The 16,653-nt window shown below is 39.5% G+C and overlaps 1 protein-coding gene across 2 annotated transcripts in view; it reads right to left on the bottom strand.

Moving 5' to 3' along the window:
• Positions 1-10,362: 10,362 nt before the first annotated feature.
• Positions 10,363-16,653, bottom strand: part of gabra5 (gamma-aminobutyric acid type A receptor subunit alpha5) — a 51,552-nt gene continuing 45,261 nt past the window's right edge. For both annotated transcript variants that reach the window (XM_074669111.1, XM_074669112.1), the window contains exon 10: positions 10,363-15,980. In XM_074669111.1, coding sequence (XP_074525212.1) covers positions 15,690-15,980 — 291 coding nt within the window. In that variant the 3' untranslated portion in view covers positions 10,363-15,689. The remainder of the gene's footprint in view (positions 15,981-16,653) is intronic.

The raw sequence follows: 16,653 nt of genomic DNA, 5'->3' as shown, positions 1-16,653 counted from the left end.
TAAATAACTACTAACTGTAAAATTGTGCTAAGCTAGCTTTAAAAGAGGGTTTCTGAATAGTCTGAGCAACTTTCTGTTAGTGTTCCCCGTATCTCACATTTTCCCTTCACTTAATCTGCTGTGGGAAAAAAAGGTAAAAGTCTGCTCTCAGTCCTCTCACACCTACCCCTCCACGGTCGTTTCAGGCATTAAAAATGACTATAGCAGAATCATCAGTCTTGTTCTCTTTGAGAGGCAGCACTTTAGATTTCAGTGCTCTGCACAGCTGAAAACTCCTCCACACAGAAACACAGAAACACAGAGTCTGCACTGATCACAGGTTAAAAGCTGAAAATGTTCCTGGACTCTCACATTTTAACTCAAGGGATCCTCTGCTCCTCTGTTTCCTGACTTTCAGTTTGGATGTGAGTTTGTGTTTTGCTAGCTAAAAAGTACAAATCACATCAACACAAAGCTTTCCCAGCAGCTGCTGCAGGTGTGTGTGTATGTGTGTGTATGTGTGTGTGTGTGTGTGTGTGTGTGTGTGTGCAGCCTCTCATCCGTGCAGCAGAGATAAATAACGAGGGAGTTATTTTTAAATGGACCGCCTTGTTTTGAGAAACTCTGATCCAATCAGTGAGCAGATTCCAGATGGGGTGAATGACTTCCGACCATGAAAAAAGCGTGATGCTTTATTTAATGCAGAGAGGGACGGAGGACAGTCCCATAACAGCCTGTCCATCCGTGCACAAACACAAATCCTTTTTAATCTCTTTGAAAAGGAGCTGTGAGCATTTTACTACACTGTTCTCTCAGATTCCACCACTCGGAGATTCTGCAAACCGTTTCCTGCCCCCGGTCTAACAAAACCTCATATCAGGCCATAACAAAACAGACCAGCAAGTTATTCTAAGCAGGGGAGACAGGGGACAGTTGAAACATTTTTGACATTTCTGCCTCTAACTTTGAGCTCTTTGAACCCAGTGACTTCAAACTGCTGTACAAACTAGCTTCAAATGACTGCTAAAAAATGGCCAAGAAAATTCCTGTGCAACCCAAACAGAAGATGCACGGCCTCATCTCAAAAACAAGGAGTGAAATGTTACAATTGACCCCACAGTCCTGGTCAGTTGTAACCACAGACTGTATTTAAAGTGGACGGCGTGGCTCCACCATTTATCATTGTACAGTTTTGAAGCCAGAAGACCCCTGTCTGAGGCGCAGCCATTGGTAGCAGTTGTGCAGCCAGAGTCTGTGTAGTAGCAACTGTGAGGGATTCTGGGAGAATCTGAGTGGGGCCGGGTGACAAAAAAAAAAAAAAAAAAAAAATTATTTCGAGAGTCTAATCACTTCCTGACTCTACCTCCCAACATATTTTACAATCCCTGAAAAAAATACATGAGAACGGCAGCTGTCAATCATCATTAAACTTGACATAAAACCTTGTTTATAACCTCGTATAACTAATGAAAACAAAACTTTTCAGAAAAAAGAGGACTTGAACACAAAGCAGCCAAATGATATCTTTAAATCACCACAACATTCGGACGTAAGAACCATTTCTATGAGGTATATTAATTTTTTAAAGTTTGACCACAGCCCATCTGGAATGACTGGAGAGCTGGATTTTTTGACCTTTACTGCAGCCAGCCACCAGGGGGAGCAGTTTTTGTGGTGCCCTCACTTCAAGCCGAGCAAGATGACGTCCATTTTTTTACAGTCTATGGTTGTAACACACATTGGGGTGAAATGTAACATGATGAAATGAGGACCATGACTCAAGATATTGAAAGCTTTCTTTCTTTCTTTTTATCTTTTAAAACATACGTGCTGTGCTTCTGAAGAGCAAAGGATCTAACTATATAATGGCAAACATATCTAATTTGATACATTAGTTTCAAAGACCTCGACCTCATCAACAGGAGAAACAGTTTCCTTGAAAACCTGTTGAAATTTTTTAAATGTATCATACCACCTTTAGGATTTCATTCCACATCAGGCAAGTGAAGTTTTTCTGTATTGAACAAATGCACATTTACTAACAACACTAGTATGAAGGTTGCCAAACTGCACAATTTATCAAATGTCACAAAAAAAGTATCATAAACAAATTGATGCTGCCAAATATTGTTGTGGATTTTTTAAAAAGACTTCTCAACATCTCAGGCTGGCTGTTATTTGATGGGCTGGGATTTACAGGGATAGAGTACATTAATATCTGAGCATTTATAATAAAACTATACAAAAGGTGAAATTGTGCACTAGAGGGGTATGGCTCTCATGGACTACACGCTTCATGGGCCACAGATGACATGTCAGGCACTTAACCCATGATACAACTGTTCCTGAGTGCATTAGCGATGAGCTAGCTTGGCTAACAGCTACCAGCTAAAACATTACCACAAAAAGTCTGAAAAAAGCCAAAAAGACACATAATCAACATGATATATGTTGGTGAGTTCAACTGCAAAGCAGGCTGGGTAATTAGAAAAATAATTTGAGCCACAAATTACCTTTGTAACTCAAAATGATGTTTTCCCTCACAAATGTATCTGTGTCTGCTTCAGAGCACTACTTCTTCACATGTGGGCCAAGGACTAAACCATGCATGTTCAGAGTAAATCAGGTGTTTCCTAACTTGTTCCTGATTGGAGCAAATGCAAGAGTTACAACTGACCTGTGTAACCACTGTCCCCGGTCTCCCCTACTTTTAGCTTCTTCTTGTTGCTGTTGTGTGGTGCAAAATGTTTCCAAATGCCTTGAAATTTGATAAAACCAAAAATACTTTGAGCAAAGACTCAGAAGCAGATTAATGAGCAGGCTGGCTTGCACATCTTACAGATCTTTCTCTGTGTTTTGGTGTAAAAAAAAAAACAAGAAAGGACAAAGAAAGAGCAGGAACACCCGCACTTAGACTGAGTTGATAAAAAGACTGTAGAATAACAGATGAAAACAAAAAGTATATGAGCTGCAGAGAAATGTGAAACCCCAGAGAAGAACAGTCTGATTCTTTGAGAGTGAAAGTTTAGAGTTGTTTGGGATGCTTTGTCTAAAAGACCTTTGCACCTCTGCAGAGTAAAGTTAAGTTCCCTCTTGACTCTGCAGACGCTGCACAAAGTGCTCAGTCAGCAGTGCAAGAATCAAACGGCGCCAGGCGGCTTCATGCGGGAGCTTCAGATATTTCATGTTCTGATAAAGTAGCTGCAGCGTGTGTCTGAACATAAAGTACAGCGGTGTCCTCTCATCCCTCCTGACTCAGCACTTCTGCAGGCGTGTCACAGATAGCACCCATAATGAATAGTGCCCTATATTTGAATGGCCATACATCCTCCACAAGTTTTTACTCTCAACACTTTCTCTGCCGGCCCTGAGCTCAGCCCGCATGGACTCTGTTTATTCCTGTTTGTTGTGCAAAACATCTGCCTGAGGTTTTATAACAATTAAAGTGACAATGAAACTAACTCAAAGATCCACACACAAGGGTGCTTTGGGTTCAAATGGCACAGAGGGATGTTTTAAGCCAGACTTGGCAGGTCTGATTAGAATTGGAAGAACGAGTCTAGCTTTGGCAGAAAAAGAGTTGCCAACTAACACCAATAGACTGTACAAAAAAATGTTATGTCGCCACAAAAACTGCTCCGCCTGGTGGTCAAAAAAATCTGTCTCTCCAGTCATTCCAGATGGGCTGTGGTCAAACTTTGAAAATTAATACACCTCGTTGAAATGTTTCTCATGTCCGATTGTTGTGGTGATTTGAAGATATTTGGCTGCCTTGTTTTCAAGTCCCCTTTTTTTCTAAAAAGTTTTGTTTCCAGTAGTTATGAGAGGTTAAAATTAGGTTTTACATCACGTTTAACAATGGTTGACAGCTGCCGTCCTCGTATATTTTTTTCAGGGATTTTAAAACATGTTGGGAGGTAGAGTCAAGAAGTTATTAGACTCTCAAAAGAAAAAAAATATTATTTTTGTCACCAGCTCCACTCAGATTCTCCCAGAATCCTTCACAGTCTTCACTGCGCAGACTCTGGCTGCACAACTGCTGCCAATGGCTGAGCCTGTGACAGGGGTATTTTGGCTTCAAAACTGTACAATGGTAAATGGCAGAGCCCTGTTGTCCACTCTATGTACAGTCTATGCTCACACCTATAAGGATTAAGTCAAGTTGGATAACAAAAATGTGTATGTTGCCTGGGTAACATCATCCTGATGATAAAATTCAACCCTGGACAAGTTAGCAGCGGAAAGCATTTCCTTTTTTCTTTTTTTGGTACAAAACTTTTCAGTTCCACATTGATTAATTCAACATTTTACCAAAGGCCTCTGGAGATAGGCTCCTGTTTGGAACCAGCTGGTAGCCATTGGAGAGCTCTGTGAGGATTTCATCAATTGTCTTGAAACAGTCTCACTTCTACCTGTTCACCATCCATGACTTAAAATGAGATAATCAGCACCAAAACTGGTTATTTCTAAATAATATTTCTCAGAACCCATGGTCAGGTCGGATTTTCCCTTTATAACACAAATCCATTTACAGCACACAGACTGAAAGCCCCCTTAATAACATTAGGCCTACAAGTAAGTTGAGCAGTGAGAAGTAAGATCTGTGTTTTTCTCTGCTGAATTTTTCGTTTTATTTATTTTGTAGTAATACTGGACACAAAGGAAAAAGGAGGTCAGAGCAGAAGAAAGCTAAATGGGAGGGAGATAGAGAACAGGCTAAAACCAAGGGGCAACATTACAGAGTTGTTTTTATTTTTGTACAGTTTAAACAAATGAGATATGCATGTTTATTAGTGAACATTTGATGGTCTCATAAACAGATTTTAGAGCTCTAAGTGGGAACTGGTTACTGTCTGTACAAGCTGAAGAAGATGCAGAGCTGCTCAGCCCCGTCTTGCATCCAATGACAGCTGGGATAGGCTTCGGCCCCTCGTGACACCAAAAAGAAAAAGCAATATTTTGAGAGATGGATGGATGGGTGGAATGAAACTACACTGACAATTTTCTGGTGGTGGTTTTCTTCTTAAGCAGTTTTATTGAACGGGTTTGGAGCCTTTCAAAAACTTTTTCACTCAGGGAGGGATAAGTGGTCCTTGGCCTGAAACAGTTTGAGAAACGCTGGTTTATACCATGATAAATTACATTAGATTTAAGCTTTTGAATTATCACATGGCAACAATGATGTGCTGTTTAAAAAGGTAACGGCCTAACTCACCAGGAGGTTGGCTAATGACACACAGCACATTCACAAGTAGCTTTAGAAATTAGACTATGAGTTTACTCAGCACAAGATGGGACTATAAAGATGCATGTGGACAGCTTAGTCAGGCTGTGGTAGCCTCATGTTAGTATATTTTTGTGTTTGAGGGGTCAACACAGCAGTTTGTTTAGAAAAAATCACTAAACACAAATTAATTAAATTAATAATTCAGTGTGCAGTTACGGTTTCCTTCAAAGTGATACTTACCTTCTTGTTTGTTTCTTTGTCCAAGCTTTTCTGGCAAAGGGCTGGCCAAGGCTTCAAGATGGCCTCTTAAGCCCTGCCCACATGAAGTGGGAGAGACCATCAAGGGGGGAAGTCAGGAGAAGCTTGGACTTTTTGATTCATCAGCACAACCTTTGTTTGTAATTTTATTAGTTTTTGACGACACTTGAGTTTTTGTCAATAGTTTGTTTGGACAATTTTATGGTGTTTTGCTGAGTTTGTTGGATGTTAAGTTTTTTGTAACCCAAGTTCTTCCCCTTCTGTTTATGTTGGACTAGTCCTTAGTCTATTTAAACCCCTCTTTGTGTCTCATTTAGTTAAGGTCTGTTTAATTATGTTTGTTAGGTTGTAACTTTAGTTTAGTGATGGTGAGATGAAGCCTCATGAGGCATCGAACCACTTGAACCAAGTGGTTCAGGAAAGGGTTCATGTCTTAAAGCTACATTTGCACACGAAACCACCTGCTGGTCAGGTAAATAATCACAGGCAGTTATATTTGATTTGATTTTTATTTGTCTCAAACAAGCACATAAAAACAAACAATATTTGTAATAGAAAAACAAAAAAAAGCATATAATGATAAAGTGCGAGTTCAAGAAGGGGCTGAAGGAAGCAAAGCTTATCAAGTTCAGCTCCCCCCTTACACTGTCTAATATATAATATAATTTATGTCTAATATCTAGTATAATTTCATAATTCACACAATCTTAGTATAATAAAACAAACAACTTTAATATAAATAGAACCTTAGTTAAAAGCATGTTGACTGACACTATCATTTGACAAAATAAAAAAGTTAATAAAATTAGCTTTCCAGTTCTTTATAGCAGAACAAGAGTGTTTTTTTGTAGTTACTTTTAAATTGTTTTATGTTAGTGCACATTCTTAAGTCCTCTTCTAGTTCATTCCACAATTTTACACCACTAAAAGAGATGCACATACTTTTCAGTGTTGAATGGATGGTTGGTTGTTTAAATTTAAAATTCCCTCTTAAAATGTATGTTGCCTCTCTGACCATGAACATCATTTGGATGTTGTTTGGTAACAATTTATTCCAGGCTTTAAACAAAATCTGACCTGTTTTAAATTTTATTAAGTCCCAGAATTTTAAAATCCTCGATTTTAAAAACAAAGGATTTGTATGAGCAAGGTACTCAGCATGGTGAACCATCCTTATGGCTCGCTTTTGTAAAATATAAATCTTTTGTAAAGTGCTTTTATATGTATTTCCCCATACCTCAACACAATAGGACAGATACGGATCAATAAGTGCATAGTACAACATCTGAAGTGACTTCTGATCCAACACATGTTTAATTTTACCCAAAACTCCAATACTTTTTGAAACTTTGGTGCACAAATATTTAGTATGAGGCTTCCAGGATAACTTATGACCAATTATGACACCCAGAAACTTACTTTCGTAAACTCTTTCAATTTCCACATTTCCAATTTCCAAACAAACCCCTTGCTTAATTTTAGAATTTCCAAATATCATGAACTTGGTTTTGTTCAAGTTTAATGATAATTTGGTTTCATCAAACCAGTGCTTTAGTTTTAGCAATTCCTTTTTGACTATTAATAATAGCTGCTGCAAATCACCCCCAGAGCAGAAAATATTGGTGTCGTCTTCAAAAACCACCATTTTTTAAACGTTAGACACTTTCCAGATATCATTAATATATAAGATAAATAGTTTAGGTCCCAAGATGGACCCCTGTGGGACCCCACAGGTAATATTCAAGTGCACTGATTTATTGTTACCTAGTTGGACAAACTGCTTCCTATTACTGACGTAACTTTGTAACCAGGTGTGTGCTACTCCTCTGACACCATACAGGCATCTTAACCACAAAATGTGTGATTCATTGAACTTTTGTGTCTGTTTTAGCTCTTGGGAACGACTGTTAATAACAAAAAGTACAACCAAAAATTTCCAGACTTAAATGATCACAAATTTATAAAATACAATATTTTTGAGTGTTTGTGGAACTCAGGGGCACTGAATATGTTTACATGGGTAACATATAGTACAGGGGAGATTTTACTCAATTAGTTTACTCAATTATTTTACTCAATTCAAAAATGAATAGAGAATCTCACCACATCTGAAGGCACAGGTGCCTAGAAGGAGGGCATAACCAAAAGAGTGTCCACAAAATCAATATTATTATTATTATTATATTGATAATGATACTGAGATATGTCTGATGAAGTTCATACTAACTGACCGAAACATTACATAAATAAAACATAATTGAGAGTGATACACTGTGCAGGAACCCTTTTTAAAAAAAAAATTTGTGGACTCATTTCATTCAGAACTAACAGTTTCTCAACTGTTTCAAATTAAAAACGCTATCCAAACTCTGGTATCAAGACTATTAGTGACCACAACTCTCATTTAAAGGTCTACATTTAGGCTTTGAACCACTTTGTGGAGCAGTCACGTGGTTCAGTCAGGCAGCGAGGCTCCGGACGTCATCAGTTTTGGCTCCTCCCCCTAATAAAGCAGGCCTCGATACACGCTTCGCAGAAATGCCCCCTCCATTACTCTGTACACGCTTCGAAGCCTCAGCATATCTCGTAACATCACTACTTAAGTTCCTTTTTGCTGAGTTGACCTCTTTTGCTGTGAGATTGTTTATTTTCAACCACAATTAGTAGGATTTTTTTTCATTTTTTTTTTGAGTTTCATTAAAGGGTTAAGATCTTTTCCAACATCTTTGTCCTGTGCCCGATTGCTTGGTCCCTTACACAGACTGAGAACGGACTGAGCATAGCTTGATTAACACAGATCTATAATGTGATTGCTATCAGACTGTAGTTGGACGGGCAGGACTAGGTACACCTTGGTGTTCAGCGTGAGCAATTTTTAAGATGTTGCTTCCTCTTCTGGTGAACTGAAAATAGTTTTATAGCCACACAGCTTTGCTTATCAAAAGAGGAAACAGCGCCACCTATCATAGCAGAGTGAGATGTTCTCAGCTAGAAGTCTGATTCTCTTTTCTACATGTACGATTGAGCTATGACCTTAGTAGGACCGCATGTAAACACACTGGTTGTGTTTGTAAGAGTGAAAACACTCATCGGATTCATCAGAAAAACATAAAACTTGTTTTAAAACATACAGTGTGTACAGATTTAGAGGATCAACAGGTCATGTTATTGCTGTTGGATTGAATCTTCCAGCATAAGCCGGCCTCAAATAGATCTGAGGATGGTCTTTCTCTCCTCTGAATCTGTTTTCATACAAACAGTACGAGGGTTAGTGAGCAGCAGCACTTCCTGATAGTGCAGTGTTTTTTTTTTTTATGACTGCAGCGGTCTATGGGTGAGGACCGCCCTCTCCTCCAACGTGCACGGCAGCCTGTCTCTGGTTTACCGCTCTGTGCTATGACTGATGTCATTCAGTGCCATCAGTGAAAGCTTAATTTGCTGCGGGTACAGGCCTGCTGAATGGAAAAAGCAACTTAAATGGAGCTAAATCCTTGACAAACAGATGTGTGCCAGATGTTACCATCACAGAGACCCCCAAGATGGATTTACTGGCCGGCCGACTGTAGAGCTGCAGGATGTGCATGTGTGTAATCAAAGGAGAAGCAGCACGTGCAGGCCGTTGTTCCATCAAGCAAGATTAAAGCAGCGTTTATCACATCCACGGCATAAATGTCTCCAAATATGTAGATTAATACTTTATCTACTGAGTGTGCTGCATCTTTCTGTGTGTGTGTGTGTGTGTGTGTGTGTGTGTGTGAATCCCACAGGAAGGAAATCTGTAACTGGTGTCGACCCGACATTTCAAACATGTCACTGCGTGTCAGATTTAACAAGATAAAGGTGTTTCATTATCACCGAGCTCTCTGACCAACCACAGCAGGCAGACGGAGTCAGTGAAGCTTTATTTGGAATCATGTATGCATAACAATTCAGAGAAAAAGTTCAGGTTTGAATCAGACCCTTACATTAGTCACCTGCACAGGTCTTTTACCAAAATCAAAGAGAGCACTGTGCTTCCAAAGAGAGAGGAGCAGAGCTGAAATCAACCAGAGGAGTCATATTTAGAAAAAGACTATTGCCAAAAGGATCAAATCTGCATAAAAAGACAAAACCAAAGTCAGATGATCACATTTGAACCAGAACAGAAGTCAGTTTACATATGAGCATTGTTTATTGCTTCAGATATTTGCATTTAAAGAACATTCTGTACCTAAAATTAGCTTAAGTGTAATAATACAATACAACTGGTGCGCTCCATAAACTTACATGAACTTATTAAACAGAGTCAGGCCACACCGAAGGCATAAGATCACATTCATGTTAAATCCAACCCTCCACCCACAGAGATGACAAGCACAGATGGTGTTATTGTTGGTTTATCAGGGACCTGATGTGAAAACTGTCAAAAACATCTGAAGATAACTTCATCTCAACCTGCTGTTTCTTTTTCTTTTTTTTCATTCAGACTCTCGTTTGTTTACTCGTTTAAAGTGAAATGAGACGGCTGTGTTCGGAGCCCCTGAAGCCACGCAAAGGAGATAATTATCTCATGCACACATGTTATTATCTTGTGCGCACAAGATAATTGCCAGGTGTGATGACCTTAACCAGACATCCACTTTTAGCTCACACACGCTGTTTGTTCTGGGGAAAATAGCAGCATGACAGTCTCTCACAGACACTTTTGTAACAGTAATACGGTAATGAAAATGCTTAAACATGGAGAGAAATAACATTGCTGACTGTGGGTTCGATTTGCCTGATGAGAAAGTCAGCGGCTCTATTAAACATACTACCTGATAAAGATTATTCAAAGTATATATATATATATGTATGTGTATATATATATATATGTATGTGTATATATATATATATATATATATATATATATATATATATATATATATATATATATTTATATATATATATATATATATATATATATATATATATATATATATATATATATATATATATATAAACTATCACATAAATGATCGTCTGTTGGGACTTTAGGGGCTCCACAGTCATCACATTGGTGGTAAAGATATAAATAAGTCAGGTCATCTTTAGCTTAGCTTAGCTTAGCTCAGCACAGCATCACTTAAAATGTACAAAAGAGGACATTTTTTGTCCTGGAGCCATCTGAAGGTGAAAAATCTCTTTGCGGTATTTCTAAAGTTCCTGAAACAACCTCTCACACAATCGTTTGATGGGGCTTCTTGGGGCGTTCAGGAGTTTTAGGTGACCAGATGAACAAGCAGAGCAAAGGTTTGATCTTATTTAAGAGTTAAATGATTACACATTACAAATTTAGTTCAAAAAGTTATGTTTGACTTTCGAAGGCTCCAACGCTCTCTATGACTAAAGAATCTGTTTTACACAAAAAATGGAGCTCAGAGTGTTTTCCTGTCGGCTTAAAACTAGCCTGTGTTGTAGTCCAGTTACTAAACCTCTCGTCAAAGTCAAGTCTCCTGTCGTCACAGTTAAAGTTCACGTGGAGTCTGAGTCACCAAGAAAACATGTTTCATTTATTAACTCTGGAGTCTGACTGATCCTGTCAGGGTGCCTGTACACTTGCAGGCAGGAGAAGAAGTTTGGCCCGGAGGTTAAAATTGTGCTCACCATGTACAGAGGAGCAAATCCTTCTTGCAGGTGGGCCAGCTCTGGATTCCAGCTTTTTGCTGTCTCTTAGTTTTATCCACTGTCACATACCACATTAAAGGCATAAAAGCCTCAAAACAAAACCTCACCAAATAAAAAAAATCCATCCTTTAAACATCTGCTGGTAACTGGCTAACAGTAACAAACAAAGTAACTGCAATGCACTGGCCTGCCAATCAGCTGAGCTGTGCCTCTGACTGGGTGAACTCTTGACCTTTAGCTCTTCCAAACAGTGTGTGCCCTTAAAGAAATAAGCTTTTTTGACTGTTGTCATTTTTGTACCAAAAAGTAAACATGTTTACTTCTGCTGTGAAAACAGCTTTTTTTTGTCTTGGTGTGTGTGTGGTTATCTGTACTTCCAAGGCCAGGCTCAGATGGACAGTTGGCAAACTTAAGATTTTAGCACTTCAGCACTGCCTCATATATTGAGACAGAGGTTGCTGCATGGATTGTATGCAACCATGCAAGAAGTTTAACACATGTCAGTCTTTTTAGTAACTGTATCAAACATTAGGGACTTATTTTAGAAGGCCCTGTGAGGACTTTATAAGTGATCTTGAAATAGCCTCACTTCTATATATTTACCTGTTCATTATCCACAATTTAAAATGAGATTATAGGCACCAAAATTGTTTGTTTCTAAATTTCTGAATAATCAGTTACTGTGGTCGGGTTGAACACTAACGTAAACTGAAATTCTCGATGATGACACTAAACCCTCTGGAGGGCAAAGTTTAGCAGTGAGGAGTAAGACTTGTCCTCTTTTCCTAAAGAAAAGGATTTCTTGAATTTATTTTGTAGTATAGGTGGACACTGGAACTGGACTGTCAAAAAGAAAAAGGAGGTCAGAGCAGACAAGTGATAGAGCACGGGCTAAAACACGGGTTAAGCTGTTTGTGCTAATGTTCATTCCAACCCACAGTCAGCAGTTATTCTGCAGTGGTCTGTTCAAACTTGAGAGTCTATCAATAAAATGAAGAGTGAGGTTATGTTAGCTCTGCTTGGTGAGGTTGGAGTTGGTAGATGAGCTCTGGTAGGACTTGATGACAGCGGGTGATGGTTTTCATGGGAAACAGAGGCTTTGTCTAAAAAAACACTGCTACTTCCGGCCAGAGTTGTCTCTCCAATCAACACCAAACTGATGGTCCTCACAGCGCCTTTAAACAAGGAATTAAAAAAATAAAATAAAAAAAAACTGTCTGAGTCCTCCTCTCCATAATTCAAGTCCTGAAGCAGTTCATGTTTCAGTACAAGTCCAAGTCCAAACCATTAGTGCTAATGTCCTAGTTAAGTCTTGAGTTTTGAAAATCAGGACTCGAGTCAGACTGAAGTCCAAGCTCTGGACTCGAGTCCCACATCCCTGGTAGCAGCCACAGTCAGAGACTCTGCTTCATGTCGCAAAGACAGACGTATGGTCCAGTCATAGAGTGGGTCAAGGCTTGTTGTTGAAGCTTTGTTAAAATAGCGAAAGTCAGTATTTTATGAATAATCAGACTGTCCTTAAAGGCAGCATCCAGTCTTTGATGACAGCTGTTTGACATTTTCAGGAATCTTTTCCTTCTGTAAATGAGAAACAGGCTTTGACCTGATAACCACTCTTCAGGTATGAGCTCCAGCAGGTGAGCTACCTCTGTGCTCTTTAGGATGATGTGTTTATAAAACCTGCTCTTGCAATTTTATTGGGAACCTTTAGTCTTATCAGTTTTCAAACTGTATTTATCTTTTAGTTGTGGCTTTCTGTACACAAGTTGTACATATGACAAACTCAGCTTAGTCTCTTCTGAAATACTCTGAAGTATGACAACATGTGATCCTGCTCAAAGCACTGAAACATTTATCAATAACATTTGCAAGTTTTCATAAAAGCTTATAGAAAGAACAAACTGATCCAAAATAACTGAAATGTTTGAAATGTGTTAAAAAAAAGCATAGCATATTCTGTCAAAACTGTTAAAGCTCAAGCTCAATTCTCCACATCCAGTCAATGAAGCACGAGACTAGAGTTAACACTGTGTTGCTGTAAATGCATAACATAGAAGCTAACCTTACTGGCTTAGAGGTGCATGGCTAAAAGCAGGGCTTATTTACACGTTCGTTAAATTATGTTCAGTACATACAAGATTCTCCACGTGGTGACCTGGAAACAGAAGCTGCCACTTTCAGTCCATCACCGTTTAAAGTCGACATAAGAAGCAGAAAACATTCATGTCAAACTGGCCGTAGACATTCAGATTAAGCTGCAAAAAATGAACAAAGAGACGCACTCAAGGAAAATCTGAAGAAGCAACTGCAGGCGATATCAGTGCATTCATGACAAGTCCTCACACTCTGAAGGCAACACATTAAGCATGGCTATTCATCTGCTTTTAACAAGGAAGCAAAGTCCCATGTGCCTGGGCCCAGAATCACATCCCTGGACATCCAGCTCATTTGTACAAAGTATAAGTTCAAAAGTTAAAAGCTGCTCTCTGGGAACACAATAAATCTGTGGTTTTGCATAGCATTTGGCCTTGCTGTACCATCGTCGTCTGTAGACTGAAAAAGAAAAAAAACTTAAAATGCCAAATGCTGAAATGTTTAAATATCAGAGAGGGGGCCTGAAAAAAAGGAAAGAGTGACTGTAGTCCCAAAATCAAACTGTCTTTGAGGAGAAGTCATATCATACAAACTGTACAAACTCAAGGCAAACATGGCAACATCTTCCTGAAGCGACAGACATGCAATGTTACTCAGTGTCCAGTTCCTTCAGTACCTGAACATGCCTCTGGTCTGAGCAAACCATCAAGTACAGCAACCTGAGCACCAAGCTGATACATGAAGGGGTAACGCATCATGAACAGATGGTTGTGTGAATCAGTAACCTGACAGATGAGCAGGAACAAGTGTTCTGAATAATATCTAACTGAACAGAGAGGAGTGAAAGACTTCATCTTTGTACAGAACCATGTTTACTACTTTTGACATGCTTAAACTGCAGTTTAGGATTGAGGAATTACGTGACATCTGTTCATGAATAAACCCATTCATATCTGCTCATCACGGTTTGTCCTATTTGGAGTTAAATCTCTAAAAACCTCAGAGGGATGTCCCATTACCCACACTTGATGCTGTTGCTTAGTGTCAGTGCAGCAGTTTGTGCCATATCCCCAACAATCAAAATGCAGTGCTTTTGATTTGTTAGATTTACTGACCATACGATTAGGGCTGAGCAGCACTGGCCCAATTTGGTAGAACCATACATGTTATCTTTATTGTGTCTGCAGAGAGCAGGTCTGCAAACATCTTGTTGTCTTCAATCGACTCTCTGATGAAAACCGAGGTTGGCAAGTTTGCGCAAATTACTTTCAAAAGATCCCAGCGCTCTTGGGCACATTAAATGTGCTAACCCACTACCAGCAAGAGGCAAAATGTCACCAAAGTGCGTGACAATTCACAAAGCCAATCGTGGAGAAATGATACAGACTCTAACGCTTCAAATACACCAAATACGCCTGCAGTCTGGCCCCGCTCCGTTGTGTGTGAACTGCATGACAAGCTGACAGACTGCCGGAGTCGCAAGACCAAGGAGTTTCCGCGCTTCCTACTCCATTAATAAGTCTCTCTTCATTCATGTTAGGCTGTGTGATGACCCCCAAACCCCTAAAACCTCATACCTGTTTGCTAATTATGTCAATTTGTTGTCGTAGTCAAGCTAAATACCATCTAGTTTGACACAGTCTGTTTTATTTTGAAAGTCACTGGGCGTTTTTAGGTAGTTTTCATGCACAACTTCCTGTCCCACTCAATCTTCCCTACACCCCAAATCAAATTTATTTGTCGCATCCTCACAGCTGGACCACAACAGAGTGGATCCAGTGTGAGCTGTCGGACTGACTTGGATGGATGGAAACCTAGCTCATCCAGTGCTGTGACAGAGTGGTGATGGACCAGAGATGCATCTGGTGTATTTCAGCTGTAGAGCTACAACAGAAAAGATCATAATCGTATCAAAGTCTAACATGTGACACGTTGCTGTAGATTCCACTCTTCAAAAATATGTTGATACACTGTATTTAGAGGTGGTAGTAGAAGATTTGATGATGTGCATTATGTTGAAAGTTGTTTCCAAAATATTCTGTCCCCCTCGTGTTCGTTAATGAAGTGAATGAAAGTAGAATCACCTTTAACTTTAATCCACTCCTGTATTCCACCACCACCTGCTGGGCCTGCAATAGTAAAATACAATCAATACTCTCCTAACATTTCAACAAAACTGAAATGGAAAAGCTTGGTTTTAAGTTTAGAGCTTTTGTATTAGGTAGCATTAGCATACACAGGTGGTCATAATGTTAAGGTGATTGGTGTACAGCTCCCTCTTGTATCAGATTGGTGCTTGGCATCATCCAGTTTGCAAATTCAGGTACTGGAACGGGTATGGAGAAACTGGTATCAGGTGTCTCTGATCCAGCAGCATAAAAAAACACATCTATGATACAAGAACTAAGTGCTTGGCTTGGAATTTGATTGCGTTCCAGTTTTCAAATCCTTAGATGGTTGTCAGGAAGATGAATGGTCTCAGAGCTTACACCGCTCCTTTGATCACTGGTTCCCTGTTGAGATATGTGGCCCAGTAGACCAGGTTAAAGGTCCCAAACAGCACCGGGAACACTATCCTGGCCATCTTGTCGATCTTGCTCACGCTGTTGTAAGTCTTTTTAGGGTCCGGGGCTTTGGTTTCAGAGGGTTTGAGCTGGACGGACGTGCTGTTTGAAATGGTGGAGATGGAGGCGTCCTTGGTGAGGTTGGCTGTGTAATTCACTCCGGCTGAACAGGTGTTGTTTGGCTTTTTAGACAGAGCCAAAGGGTCTTTTTTCTGCAGGGACAAAGAAAAGCATTGATCAAGGGTGCTCAGAATTCTTGGCAAAAAAAAGGCAAGTGGTTCTCATTTATGGAACATAAAAAACAGGCAATTATCACACAGGCACACACACACACACACACACACACACACACACACACACACACACACACACAAACACACACACACACACACACACACACACACACACACACACACACACACACACACACACACACACACACACACACACACAGAGAAAAAAACACAAGATGGTCAGTAAAAGTCGAGAATTGGGATTGATGTTCTTGGGTAATAATGATCTGGCACTGAGCCACAACAGATCCAGACTGAACTGTGAAGTTACTGATCCACTAATTCTGGACTTCTCCATCTTGGCTAATTTATCTCTTTCTCTATAATCATGTGCGGCATGGATTTCTCACTCCTTTCGCACCCTACAACTCCCCTAGTTTAGCTCCCAAAAGAGAAGCAACTACCAGGAAGGACAGCGAGTGGGTTGAATTCAAACAGAGATGATCATTCCTTGGAAAAATACCCCTCGGTTCAAGTTAACTCCATTGCTAATGCTAATAATGATCTTGATGTGCTTCTTTTTTTTGAATTCATACTTTACACATAGCAACCAAATAATATTAAAAATCAGTTGAAACTATGTTCTGTTAGG

The sequence above is a fragment of the Halichoeres trimaculatus genome, unplaced genomic scaffold, assembly GCF_033239565.1.
Source record: "Halichoeres trimaculatus isolate MK-OKI-2021-1 unplaced genomic scaffold, fHalTri1.1 fHalTri1_scaffold_4, whole genome shotgun sequence".
Taxonomy (NCBI): domain Eukaryota; kingdom Metazoa; phylum Chordata; class Actinopteri; order Labriformes; family Labridae; genus Halichoeres; species Halichoeres trimaculatus.
Note: the sequence above shows the minus strand (reverse complement) of the source record. Positions and strands in the feature narration are given on the sequence as shown.